The sequence below is a fragment of the Hoplias malabaricus genome, chromosome 17, assembly GCF_029633855.1.
Source record: "Hoplias malabaricus isolate fHopMal1 chromosome 17, fHopMal1.hap1, whole genome shotgun sequence".
In the NCBI taxonomy this organism is placed as follows: Eukaryota; Metazoa; Chordata; class Actinopteri; order Characiformes; family Erythrinidae; genus Hoplias; species Hoplias malabaricus.
The window spans coordinates 11532611-11545189 of NC_089816.1; the positions used below are offsets into that span (position 1 = coordinate 11532611).

At 40.3% G+C, this 12579-nt stretch overlaps 2 protein-coding genes across 7 annotated transcripts in view; both read left to right on the plus strand.

Moving 5' to 3' along the window:
• The first annotated feature begins 206 nt into the window (after positions 1–206).
• On the plus strand, positions 207–6761 carry cxcl14 (chemokine (C-X-C motif) ligand 14). The gene is made up of 4 exons (XM_066649505.1): positions 207–551; positions 1440–1545; positions 3663–3776; positions 5194–6761. Exons 1-4 carry the CDS (start codon positions 485–487, stop codon positions 5207–5209), a joined length of 303 nt encoding a protein of 100 aa, XP_066505602.1. The 5' UTR covers positions 207–484; the 3' UTR covers positions 5210–6761.
• Positions 6762–11683: 4922 nt separating this feature from the next.
• The window catches only part of fam13b (family with sequence similarity 13 member B), a 35801-nt gene continuing 34905 nt past the window's right edge, over positions 11684–12579 (plus strand). For all 6 annotated transcript variants that reach the window (XM_066648880.1, XM_066648884.1, XM_066648885.1 and 3 more), the window contains exon 1: positions 11684–11857. The gene's annotated coding sequence lies outside the window, so the exon portion shown is untranslated. The remainder of the gene's footprint in view (positions 11858–12579) is intronic.

The window sequence follows — 12579 nt, forward strand, 5'->3', positions numbered from 1 at the left end:
TTATCTCCCCTAACAACGAGCTAACTCCTACAGTGAACTTTTAAATTCAATTTCACTGCTTTTCTCCCTCCTCTTACTGCGCTCGTCACTGTGAGAAATATAGCCGCCGAACTCGTCGGTTAGCTCTGAATATTAATGAGGCGCGAGGAGCTTTTTTAAAAGCTAAGCGCTCAGCGGCGTTCCCTCACACTGCGCGCGCACACACACACGCAGATACACATACTTCTCTCTCTCTCTCTCTCGCTCTCTCACACACATCGACATACACGCACACTCGTGTACACATTCTCACAGACGGCGAGCAGTGTCTTTAACCTGCCCGACCAACTCACTGGATCTCAAAGAGCTCCGAGAGAAGTGAGAAAGTCACCTTTTTGGAGGGATATCGACACTTTAACGCATATTGAACTGTATTTTTAAGTGAAACTGAACATTACCTCAGTTCCGAGGAGCTCCCTCAACATCAACTTCAACATCTGCTGGGATGATGAATCGCTGCACAGCCGCCTTAATTTTGTTGGTCATTGCTATATACTCTCTGAACACAGAAGGTAGATGTGTTTTATTTTTGCCTCCGCTTCTTATCTTACTTTTTTTAACCCAAATGTTTTACCAAGAGCGAAACGGTGTGTTTTCCTCTGGGAACTCTGGTGTCCTCTGCTTGTAGGTGTTTTTGAGTATATTACACCAGCACCTCTAACGGTTGTGGAATAACGCCTGAGACGGTTAGGGCTGATTTCAGATCAGTCTAAACCATTATTTGTTGCTGTTGTTGATGATGATGTTCTGAGAACTTAGTGGTACTGAAGTTAGCCGGCTGTAGTGAGTGGTAGGAGAAAGGCTTTGTTTGGGTTCAGTTGTGCTTCGATTTCTGGACGATGTCTGAAGGGAACAGGAGAAGGTTTTTATGAAGTTTAAGATGTATGGCACACATCAGCGCCTTTTATTTTCAGAAACACACACAGCCGCTCACATTCCACTTGGTCTCATGACGGAAGGTGCTAGAAAGCGTTAAAAGGTTTTTTTCAGTGACGGAGTGTGGCTGGTAGTGTCCTGTTCCCTCTGTCAACTCTCTCTCTCTCTCACACACACACACACACACACACACACACAACAACAACAACAACAAAGAACAATTTTTAATTTTATTACCACCAAAACACGATGGAACGTTTGGGAAATTTAGACACAGGAAAGGACAGCAAAAACTCATAAAAATCGTCAAGAGAAAACGTTTAAAAACGTTAGCGTATGTTTATAGCAGCTTAGAAAAACATATTAGGTTCCAGATTTTGCCTCTATGCCGCCAACTTGTAGCCTATTTGTTCAATTTAACAAGCAGTAGCTCTGCATTTTTACATTCTGCCTGGAAAAACTTATAAATAAATAAATTCTGTTTGATTGTGTACCTCATAGAGTTGTGTTTTCTTTTTTTGCAGCCTACAAGTGCAGATGTACAAGGAAAGGCCCAAAGATACGGTATAAGGATGTGCAGAAGCTTGAGATTAAGCCCAAACATCCATTCTGCCAAGAGAAAATGATATTGTAAGTTCTCTCTCTCTCTCTCTCTCTCTCTCTCTCTGCCTCTCTGTCCATTTCATATCCAACTCCGTTTCCTTCATTTTTTTCCCGTGTTTATAAAAACAATACAAGACAACACTACAATGCACCCTGTTAACCCAGTCAGTTAATGTGAGTTTGCTGTTAATGGCAACAAAATGGCCATCTGCATCACTCAGAGCTGTGAAACTTTGAGAGGTGCTGCTTACCACATTTATTATTGATGTGACAGTACAGTGAAGTTACTGAGACGCCAAATGGGATGACCTTAGACCTTCAGATTTACTATACAGTTGGTAGAAACAATTAAGCCATCTATTTCACTGTGAGCTACAAAACAAATGCACTTTTGCATTATTTCTGTTGTGCAGTTAGGATTAATTAGATTTATTCTAGACATTGGTGCGTATTAATAGGAATGGTCTATTCATCTAAACACCAAGATGCTTTTCTGCCTTTGTTTACATTCAGCACATAGGCTAGATGTGAATAGAAGGATATCTATTGAGAACATTACTCTTATCCTTTAATAAGAATGTGCACACCGCTGCCACCTGCTGTTTATGGAAAGAATTATAATGGAATAACAAACATTAAAATTAGCAACAGTTGTTACATATTTAAGACATTTATACCTATGGCATTGTTATAGATAACTTCAAACATAATGTATATTTTTATAATATACTTGTGCTGTAGAATGAACTAAATATTATATATATATATATATATATATATATATATATATATATATATATATATATATATATATATGTGTATATATATATATATGTCTTAAAATACCTTAAATGTACCTACATATGGATTTCTTATGAAACTCTTCAGTACATTTAATACACAAAAATGTGCCCAAGAACATAATATTCCATTTGTAAATTATTCAAAAGTCAAAACAGTCCAAATAGCAGACCTCTTAAAGTCAGGAAAATCATATAAATTCAGGAAATTGCTGCCATTTTCCTCGTGATTAGCGGCTTATCGTGTAGCGTAGTACTGATAATCATATTTATTAATAATTATAATTAGTGTAAATACAAACAAGTCCATAACAGAGTTGGCTGAAAACAATTAGAAGATGAATTTAAAGTGTAAATGAAAACGTTTTAAATCTTGTAACAGTTAAACTTTACAAGCTTAATTTGTCTATCTTGTTTTTTCTCGACGTTTTAATTTACATGTATGAGATGATAGGCTCTGTTCAGAGAGGAAAAACAATCCTGCAGACTGCAGAAAGAGAGCTTTTCTCTGTGTGTGTATCTGGCAGCAGGCTCTCTCTCAAAGTTTAGCATTCTGGAAGCCTCCTCAGCCCCATATTAGTGCACTCTCTGCTCTCCAAATCTAGGCATGGTTTGGAGTCAACAGAATGCCCTTCTGGTTTACAGGTGAATGATTTCAGTAACAGACACAATAACATGAGTTTAAGCCTCTAATCATGTGAAAGAGGGCAGCAATTTTCTGACTTCTATAACTTTTTATAAGTCAGCTATTTGGATTGCTTTGATTTTGAATCATTTAAAAATAAAATATTATGTTCTTGGCCACTACTATGGATAGCAACTGTTAAGCAATGTTTACTGTACCAGTCTGAGGACATAGTGGAGTACCTTTGCACTACTTGGAAAATAGCCAGCTTTAACTACATTCTTTGCAGGCCTCCGTTGGTCTGTTTGATGTCCTTCAGAGTCTCACCATTGCTTGTCATAAATCATGTGCGCAACAATCTCACATAACTTCATACTTCAGTAAAGGACTGGGGACTGAGCACACTATATCACTGCTTCTCAACAAGAATATAGGTCTCCAATGCAGTAATTTTATGGGAGGAAGGAAAAAACAATGTATGGTTTTGTCCCATGTCATTTTATTCCAAATGATTTTGGGCTTTCTATATTAGTCAGTTCATCAAGACATATAAAACCAAAAACATGACAAGTCTTCATAATACAATATCAATAATCAATAATGAAATATGCATTCGCAAATAATATTGCAGTTTGTGGTCGGTATAAATTCTTTGTTTTTTTCTCTCACTTGTGTTTCTTACATTTTTCTTACTCTCGCTCTCTCTCTCTGTTACTTAGCGTCACCATGGAGAATGTGTCCCGTTTCAAAGGTCAGGAATATTGCCTGCATCCCAGACTCCAGAGCACTAAGAACCTGGTAAAGTGGTTCAGAATCTGGAAGGACAAGCACAGGTAAGCTACACCAGCAACAGGAGAATGTCAGAGGTTCAGTGCATTTGCCCTTGGCTAGACTACCTTGCCCCACCTCAAAAAAATACTATACTTTTCATTGTATTTATGCCAATGTGTTAGCTTTTTGAAAGTATCCTACTCGTACATGCACATGCTTATTTTTCATAGTTAGAAATATTAAAGCTACTCATGCAAATTTAGCACAAACTGTTCTGTAAATGTACACTTCAGAAAAGATTCCTAAAAAATTCATATTGATGAATAAGTGCGGCATAGTGTCGTCACACAGCTCCAGGGTGCTAGGGTTGTGGGCTTGAGCCCTGCTCCAGGTGACTGTCTGTGTTCTCCTCGCGTTTGCCAAAACACACGTTGTTAGGTGGATTTCAGATTTAAAAGTGTACATAGGTGTGAGTGAGTGTGTGTCACCCTGCGATGGACTGCCGCCCCCTCTAGGGTGTGTCCCTGTCTGGCGCCCAGTGAATTCGGGTAGGCTCTGGACTTACCACGACCCTTAAGTGGATAAGAAGTTACAGACAATAAATCAATGAATGAATATTGAGCAATAAAATTTCTTGGTTAACCCCATTATCTGTAGTTTCACAAGTAAAAATAGAACCTGTTACTTAAAGAAGCATAGATTCCCTACAGGCTAAAGTCTATCAACTGCATAAGCACACTGTTATGTATATAATAACTGCAGGGTTTTATGTTGTTTTACTATTTCATTCTTCATTCATTCATTCATTATCTGTAAGCGCTTATCCAATTCAGGGTCGCGGTGGGTCCAGAGCCTACCTGGAATCATTGGGCGCAAGGCGGGAATACACCCTGGAGGGGGCGCCAGTCCTTCACAGGGCAACACAGACACACACACATTCACGGACACTTTTGAGTCACCAATCCACCTACCAACGTGTGTTTTTGGACTGTGGGAGGAAACCGGAGCACCCGGAGGAAACCCACACGGACACGGGGAGAACACACCAACTCCTCACAGACAGTCACCCGGAGCGGGAATCGACCCCACAACCTCCAGGTCCCTGAAGCTGTGTGACTGCGACACTACCTGCTGCGCCACCGTGCCGCCCTATTTCATTCTTCATTAACTGTAATATCTTTATATTTGGGTTTGGGTTTGGGTCCATCAAACACTGCTTGAGTTGCATTTACAAGAACGTGTATTTGAATGTCTAACAGTCTGCGAGGGTTAAACTTGTCAACACTAAATCCCTAACACATCAGTTAGCTTTTTATTACCATTATTTGTAACTAAGGCTTGCAGCCTTTGATTTTATAGAAACAGAGGTATTTAAAATATGAGGCATTAAATATTTAATGAGAATATACTGTACATTTTATATAGATAAAGGTGAATTTTTAATCTCTTATTAGACCTGTTAACTCCTTTGTTTCTTAGGGTGTATGAGGCCTAAAGTGCCACGGTGTGAAGACCTAGAGGCTGTAAACGCTGTGGACTGTACAACACCACCAGTGGAACTGTGGATCAGAAGGAGACCAGCTTTCAGAGAATTATGAGTCATTTACTCAGAAAAGCTTAACAAGCACAAAAGACCTTCTCTTCAGGAATAATGTCTAGAAAGACTTCTGTACAAAATACCATTACCTATATTTCAAACATAAACGTGGTCAAAAACAAGAGCTATGTATTTATTCGAAGTGTTAGACTTGCAAATGTGACAGCGTAAGGAAGTCAGAGTGAATCAGATTTAGATGCAGAATGACCACTATGTTTTAAGATGGAACATGTCATCACCGTGATGTGTCACTGTTCTTGGTCTGATTCACCGTATTGTGGCATGTAAAAGGATTCTACAACACACTACTTCACCATCCCAGAGATGCTGATGTACTGTAGTGTGCTCTCCACATAGTTCCACCAATGAATCAGAAAGGATTGTTTTCCTTTTTTCAACAATTATTTTATCTCTGAGTAAAGCTTTTTTCAGTTGTGGTATATAACATTTGAATCATCCTAGGGGTAACCTGAGAAAATGATGCTCTTGCGAGGGCATACCGTGTGCTATGTCAACATTGAGCTGATTACAGAAGTCAGAATGCAGTTTTCTGTGCTTTATTTTGTTTAGCTAAGAACATCTATCCAGATTTATTAACTCCTCTAGTTATCCCCATTTTTGTAGCTTTGATCTCCTGATCTTTTCTTGATGAACAAGATTCTCTCTGATATTCTACACAGTTATGAAAACTGGAATGGCACTTCATTTTGCAGATGGTTTAGTTGCAGTATGAAAAGCAACATGTGTCGATGGCACTCATGTTTGTCCTAGAAACACTACAATGGTTTACTCCTGTTTACATGGGTTCTGAAAGAAGACGAGCTGAACTTTTAGACACCTGCAGTAAGTCTGATGATTTACCTTGAAATTTACTCAGTAGTAATTTTCCTCCACAATATGGTATTCACAGACACCTTCTGAGGAGTGATACAGTTTTGCTGTATTTGGAATGAAAAGTGTCTTTTTTCCACTCATTTTAATCTGTTTGATGTGTAAATCATCTGCCTAAGCCTGTGGTGGTCTATTCTGGTCCTGAAGTATCCTTTGCCCTTTGGTAGTTTTATTTGCCCCTCACATTCCTGATTTGTCTAGTCACATAAGATACTTATCCAAAAAAAACAAAAAAACAAAAAAAAAAAAACACAATAGGTAAATTCCATAGGACAGGGGTTCCTCTGGATCAGGGATTGAAAACTGTATACGCGAACACTTAAATGTATTGTAAATACAGAACATTTTGTCTAGATGAGTTAATTAGATTTTCATAGTCAAGCTATATACTGTATTACAGCATTGTTATATCACTATTTAAATATTCTGTAATGTTTATTAAAATAAATTAAAATAATATGAATGTTTGTGTTTGGGTTTACCCAGAAAACATTGCTTCTGTTGCATTCCAAGGAGTGTATTCTACACTCCTTGGCACAGCAATAACAGCAATCAAAAAAGCACAGCAATAAAAAAAATTGAATAAGTGTGGATTTGTATTCATTGATTAGTGTGTTTGTGAATTTTTCTTTAACACATCTTACCTCAAGAGACAGCAGGTGGCTGTTTACAGGCTGCATGCAAAACAGCATACCGTCATATTACAGAATATCAGAAGAGTATACCATCATTATTATAGAATTCAATGTATACTATAAAGGTTCTTCCTGTATTTAACCTGCCTTCCTAGAGCATGGGTGGAGCACCAAAATGTGAGGAAGCTTTAAAATGGGAGCCTAATAACGGGCTGCCTATAAAAGCGTGTGTTTTCAAAGCGGCGGATCCTTAAAATGGGTGCCTCATAACGGTGTGACTAAAAAGGGCAGTGGTGCTAAAATTAGTGAGAAACTTATACAGGTGTATAACAAAGGCTTGCCCAAACATGGGTATGGTATCAGAACAGGGAGGAAACAGGTGGAGCCTAAAAACCCTTTTAAAGGCATCACCCATTTCAGGCTCCAACTATTTTAAGGCACCACCCATTTTCGGGTTTTTGAAGTCGCCACACAGTTTAAGGCTCCACCCGTTATGGGGCTGCCCTTCATTTTGGTACCACACCGATTTTCAGGCACCCTCTTTTATGAGGCACCTGTGATAACGCTCCTCCCTCTTTTGGAACCACACCCATTTTAAGGTTCCCCTCATTATGTGAACACACCTGGTTTTAGGCACCCAATTGAAGGCTCCCCCTGTCTTAAAAACAACAGCAGTTATTAGGTTCCCCCTCCAGTGGTGTGCCTGTTTTAGAGATTTCCACCTATTTTGTTATCACACCTATTTTTAGGCATCTTTGTTCTAAGCCACCCGTGTTAAGGTTTCCCACCTATTTTTGTACCACACCCATTTTATGGCACCGCCTGTTATGAGGCACCTGTTTTAAGGCTCTTCCTGGTTTTAAAACCACACCCATTTTAGGCACCCACTTTGGGTTCCAACCTTAAGCTTCCCCTCATTCTGGCACTACACCCAATTATTGGCACCCCCTGATGTTAGGCGATACTGGCAATACTTCCCAATCATGTGAGACTTGAGTGGTTAAAGAGATTTCTTGATGAGCAGGTAACTGAATGCAGGTGTGTTGTTATGGGAACCCTGTCAAAACTCTGGAGATCCTGACCTCTGCTGGCCAGTTCGGGGTGTACACTAAGGGGAAGGTGAGCCCCAGCACTCCTATGGCATGACAGGTACTACACCCATTCTTGTGCAGCACTATTTTTAAGGCTCTCACTAATTTGGAACCACACCCCTTTTCAGGCACCCAATTTGTGCACCAACTTTAAGGTTCCCCTCATTCTGGTACCACACCTGTTTTTTGGCACCCTCCATTATTAGACAGAGCCAAAAGGTCAAAGCCAAACAACACAGTCCAAAAAACAGACCAAAAGTACCAGCACAAAAAGCAGACTCAACAGGCAGGCAAAACGTCAAAAGCCTGAGCACCAAAAACCACAGACACCCATTTTAGGCACGCCCTGCCATAGTGCACCCATTTTAAGGTTCCCCTTGTAATTTGGTACCACACTGTTTTTTGTTTGTTTGTTTGTTTGTTTTGGCACCCCTTGTTATAAGGCACCCATTTCAAGACTCCTCCCTGTTTTGGAATCACACCCACTTTCAAGCACCCCATGATATGCTGCACCTGTTTTGAGGCTCCCCTTCATATTAGTATCAACGCAGTGGTATCAAGTGGGTGCCCCTTAACATGAGATAACTATGAAAGGGTGTGGTTCCAAAAGAGGGAAAACTCTAAAACAGGAGCTTCATAATAAGGGATCCCTGAAATGGATGTGTTACAAAAAATGCAGAAGAGATTAATAAACTTAAACATGTTATCAAACAGGTGCTAAATAATGGTGTGCATAAAAAGGGTATGTTAATAAAATAGGAATGAACTTTAAAACAGGTGCCTCATAACAGTGGGGTGCCTAAAAATGGGTGTGGTACCAAAATGAGGGGGAACCTTACAATGGGTGCCTCATGACGGGGTGACTGAAAACAGGTGTGGTACTAAAAGGAGGGGACGCCTCAAAACAGCTGCTTCATAAGAGTGGGTGCCAAAAAAACAATGTGGTACTGAATTAGGAGGAGCTTTAAATGGGTGCCTCATAGTTGTCAGTGCCTAAAAACTGGTGTGGTACAATAACGAGGGGAACATATTATGGTTGTACAATAGCGGGTGGTTCCTAAAGATGGATGTGGTTCCAAAACAGGGAGGAGCCATTAAATGAGTGTCTCATAACAAGGGGGTGCCTAAACATGAGTACGTGGGTAAACAAGTGGAGCCCCCTTGAAGCACCTCTTCCTATAAGGCCACCCTACTGGTGCCACACCCATTTTAGATCCCTCATTATGTGAGGTACACATATCACCACCCCTATTTTGGTACGGCAAACATTTTTGAGGCAAACATTTTGGTGCCACACATGGATTTAGGCACCCCCTGTTCGGGCACTAGTTTTAAGGCTTCCCCCTTAATATTGTAACACACCAATTTTTTAGCAAACCCCTCGTAATTTTGGCACCCCTTGTTATTAGGCACCCACTTCAAGAATCCTCCCTGTTTTAGAATAACACCCATTTTCAGGAACACACTTTTTTGAGGCACCCATTATAAGGCTCATCCTTGTTTTGAAATCACACCCATTTTAGGCACGCTTGTTTTTATATTAAAAAAATATATAGATATATATATGCTTGTACTTATAGGTTTAAGCGCTTATTCCACGCCCTGCTTTGATGAACCCATTTTAATGTTGCCCTCGTATTTTGGTACCACATTATTTATTTGGCACCCCTTGTTATTAGGCACAAATTTCAAGGCTCCTCCCTGTTTTGGAACCACACCCATTTTCAAGCACCTCATGATATGCTACACTCGTTTTGAGGCTCCCCTTCATATTAGTACTATCTCAGGGTTCAGGCACCCCCTTTTATGAGGTATCCGTTTTAAAATTCCCCCTCGTTTTGTATTACACCCATTTTTAGGTATACCCTGTTCTGAGGCACCCATTTTAAAGCTCACCTTTCTATTGGAACCACAGACACCCCTGTCATAAGTCTCCTGTTGTAAAGCTCCACTCTATGTTTTGGTGCTACACCTGTTTTTAGGCACTACATCTATGAGGCACATGCTTTGGTGCTACACCCGTGTTTAGCCACACCCTTTTATGAAACAACTGTTTACAGGCTTCACTCATCCCTTTAGTAGCACACTAAGGCACCTCTGTTATGATCCTCCCTTATTAAGTTTCCTCATTTAGGTTCTAGCCTCTTTTTGGGCGAGCCTTTTTAGTGGCTGGCAATACTTCCCAATCATGTGAGACTTGAGTGGTTAAAGAGATTTCGTGATGAGCAGGTAACTGAATGAAGATGTGTTGTTATGGGAACCCTGTCAGAACTCTGGAGACCCTGACCTCTGCTGGCCAGTTCGGGTTGTACACCGAGGGGTAGGTGAGCCCCAACTCCCTTTTATGAAACAACTGTTTAAAGGCATCACCCCTTTGGTACCATACTAAGCCACTCCCTGTTATGATTCTGCCTTATTATGTTTCCTCCTCATTTGTGGTGTTAACCTTGTTTTAAGCGAGCCTTTTTATGTGGCACTTGTTTCAAGGTTAGACACACACTCATTTTTAGGCACCCTCTGTTATGAACCACCTGTCTTAAGGCACACCCTTTTTCTGTCATCCCGTTATAATGCACTCGTTATAAAGCTCCCTTCTCTATTTTTACTGGGCGAAGCCTGAAAACGACATATGCCGAGAAACAACAACAAAGAGGCGGGGCAGTAAAATGAGCGGAGTCTGAAAACGGGTGAAGCCTCAAAACAGGTGGAGCCTTAAAACGGGCGGAACCCGAAAAATGTGTGCCTCACACCACTTGGTGCCTAAACATCGTTGTGGTACCAAAGCGTGTTGAAAGAGTGATTAGACACATCTTCCTCGTTGGTCCACTTTGTAGATGTAAAGTAAGAGAGTTCATCTGTTGCTGCACAGTTTGCGTGGTTCGTCCTCTAGTCCTCCATCAGTGAACACAGGACGCCCGTTGATTAGTTTTGGTTGGTTGACTACTCTTAGTCCAACAGTAGCAGTAGAAAGTCCACCACCCGAATAATACTCGGTGTGCTCGGTGGTGGTCCTAACAATGACGAGCAGGGCGAAATGGGGATAAAGAAGCAACTATCTGTAATTGTAGAACTACAAACTGCCCCTGTAGAGCTGATAAAATGGACGAATACAAGGTAAGCGTTCTTAATCCAGTAATCATTCAGTGCAGGATGTCGCATGTTTATTTTGATATAAGACATCTCAGTGTTCATCTACAGTACTGGAGGCTGCAGTTTGAAGATCGCAATTCTAGAACCATGTGTTCGCAACACTGCCCTCTACCAAAAAGAATGATACATATATTTACTTACTTTTTAATGCATTTATATATTCAAAAAAATATATTGTTCTATCAATAAAAATTGAAATTATTCCACCCCAAATATATAATACATTGTTTATTTATAACTTTGTAAAATTATACATACTACTTTATCTTGGAATTCAACTCAAAGGGACTTAAGGGAAATATAGAGTGTAAATGATAGAAAATGGTTTTCCACGTTTGCTCGTAAGACCTATACATTTGAATGAGAACACATTTTGCAACGTCAAATCCGTTCTTACGTGTCCATTGGTTTTGCTGTGTATAATGAATATAAAGATATTTATGTGCTCAGGGTTAGCGACATTTCTAGAAACTGAGAGAGAGAGAGAGAGAGAGAGAGAGAGAGAGAGAGAGAGAGAGAGGCGTGGTTAGAATGAGTTTTTCTGGCAGCTCTAATGCCGTTGTGGGTGTGTAGGACTCAACTGTACGCTACTCGGTTCCGCGACGAGCTCCGGAGCTTTATCTCCATTTTTAACGAAGGAAGAAACAGCCAATGCTACTCAGTATGACATCCGACTGCCGGAGCTAGTACTTTCCCTCTCTATCTTTTGTAGAGGACCTTCTGCGGACAGGGTCGCAGATTACATTAATCGCTCTGGATTGGTGTCGGATTTTTTTCTGGTGAGTATGTCTCTCGGTTCTCGGAGGAGGACTAGCTAGCTCTGTGGCTAACGCTAGCCGCTGGTGGCGCTAGCATGCTAAGCTTTCGACTTGAATGACGAATTAAAGTAAAACGACAGGCTTTTAGCGTCATCTTGTTTTTAGACAATTATCTAGTTTTTAGATAATTAACCAGTTAAACAAATAAAGGGTTTTCTTTTGCCTTTTAGCTGCGACTGTGCAGTGTTTGAATGTTGCTTGGTGTCTTTTAGCGCTGCGAGAAACTGAAACTGACATTTTTCAAACATCTAAAAACCGACTTCGAATCCCACGTTAACTGTTTATAGTGAACAACACCTAAACAATTCAGAGGAACAGAGAATTGCAGAATTATTTATCGGGCTTTTAACGGTTCGTTAACAGAGCTACTATATATATTTATATATATGAAACCATTAGTGATATATAACCACCAGGGCAGCAGATATCTGGACGCATCTAAACTGGAATTTATCTCCTGCCATCAGTAACTCACAAAAAGCCTAAGGATCTGGGGCTGGCTAGGTGTGCTGTACACTGAAAACATGACGGGTTTTCGTTTGACGCTGTCTGATTTCTGCAGGGAAATACTAAATTTGTGTAAATATAGAAATTACGTGTTGTAAGTTAGGAGCAAATATGGCACGTACATGTATACCAGTAGATCCGTTTAAAGCTCATAAAAGGCCCAAAATAGATTTTAA

Bases quoted from the DNA above. Each gene is read 5' to 3' on its own strand.
- cxcl14 (XM_066649505.1), top strand. From the start codon at position 485: ATGATGAATCGCTGCACAGCCGCCTTAATTTTGTTGGTCATTGCTATA. The intron at 552-1,439 runs GTAGATGTGTTT...CTTTTTTTGCAG, and splicing joins ATACTCTCTGAACACAGAAG to CCTACAAGTGCAGATGTACA. The intron at 1,546-3,662 runs GTAAGTTCTCTC...TCTGTTACTTAG, and splicing joins TGCCAAGAGAAAATGATATT to CGTCACCATGGAGAATGTGT.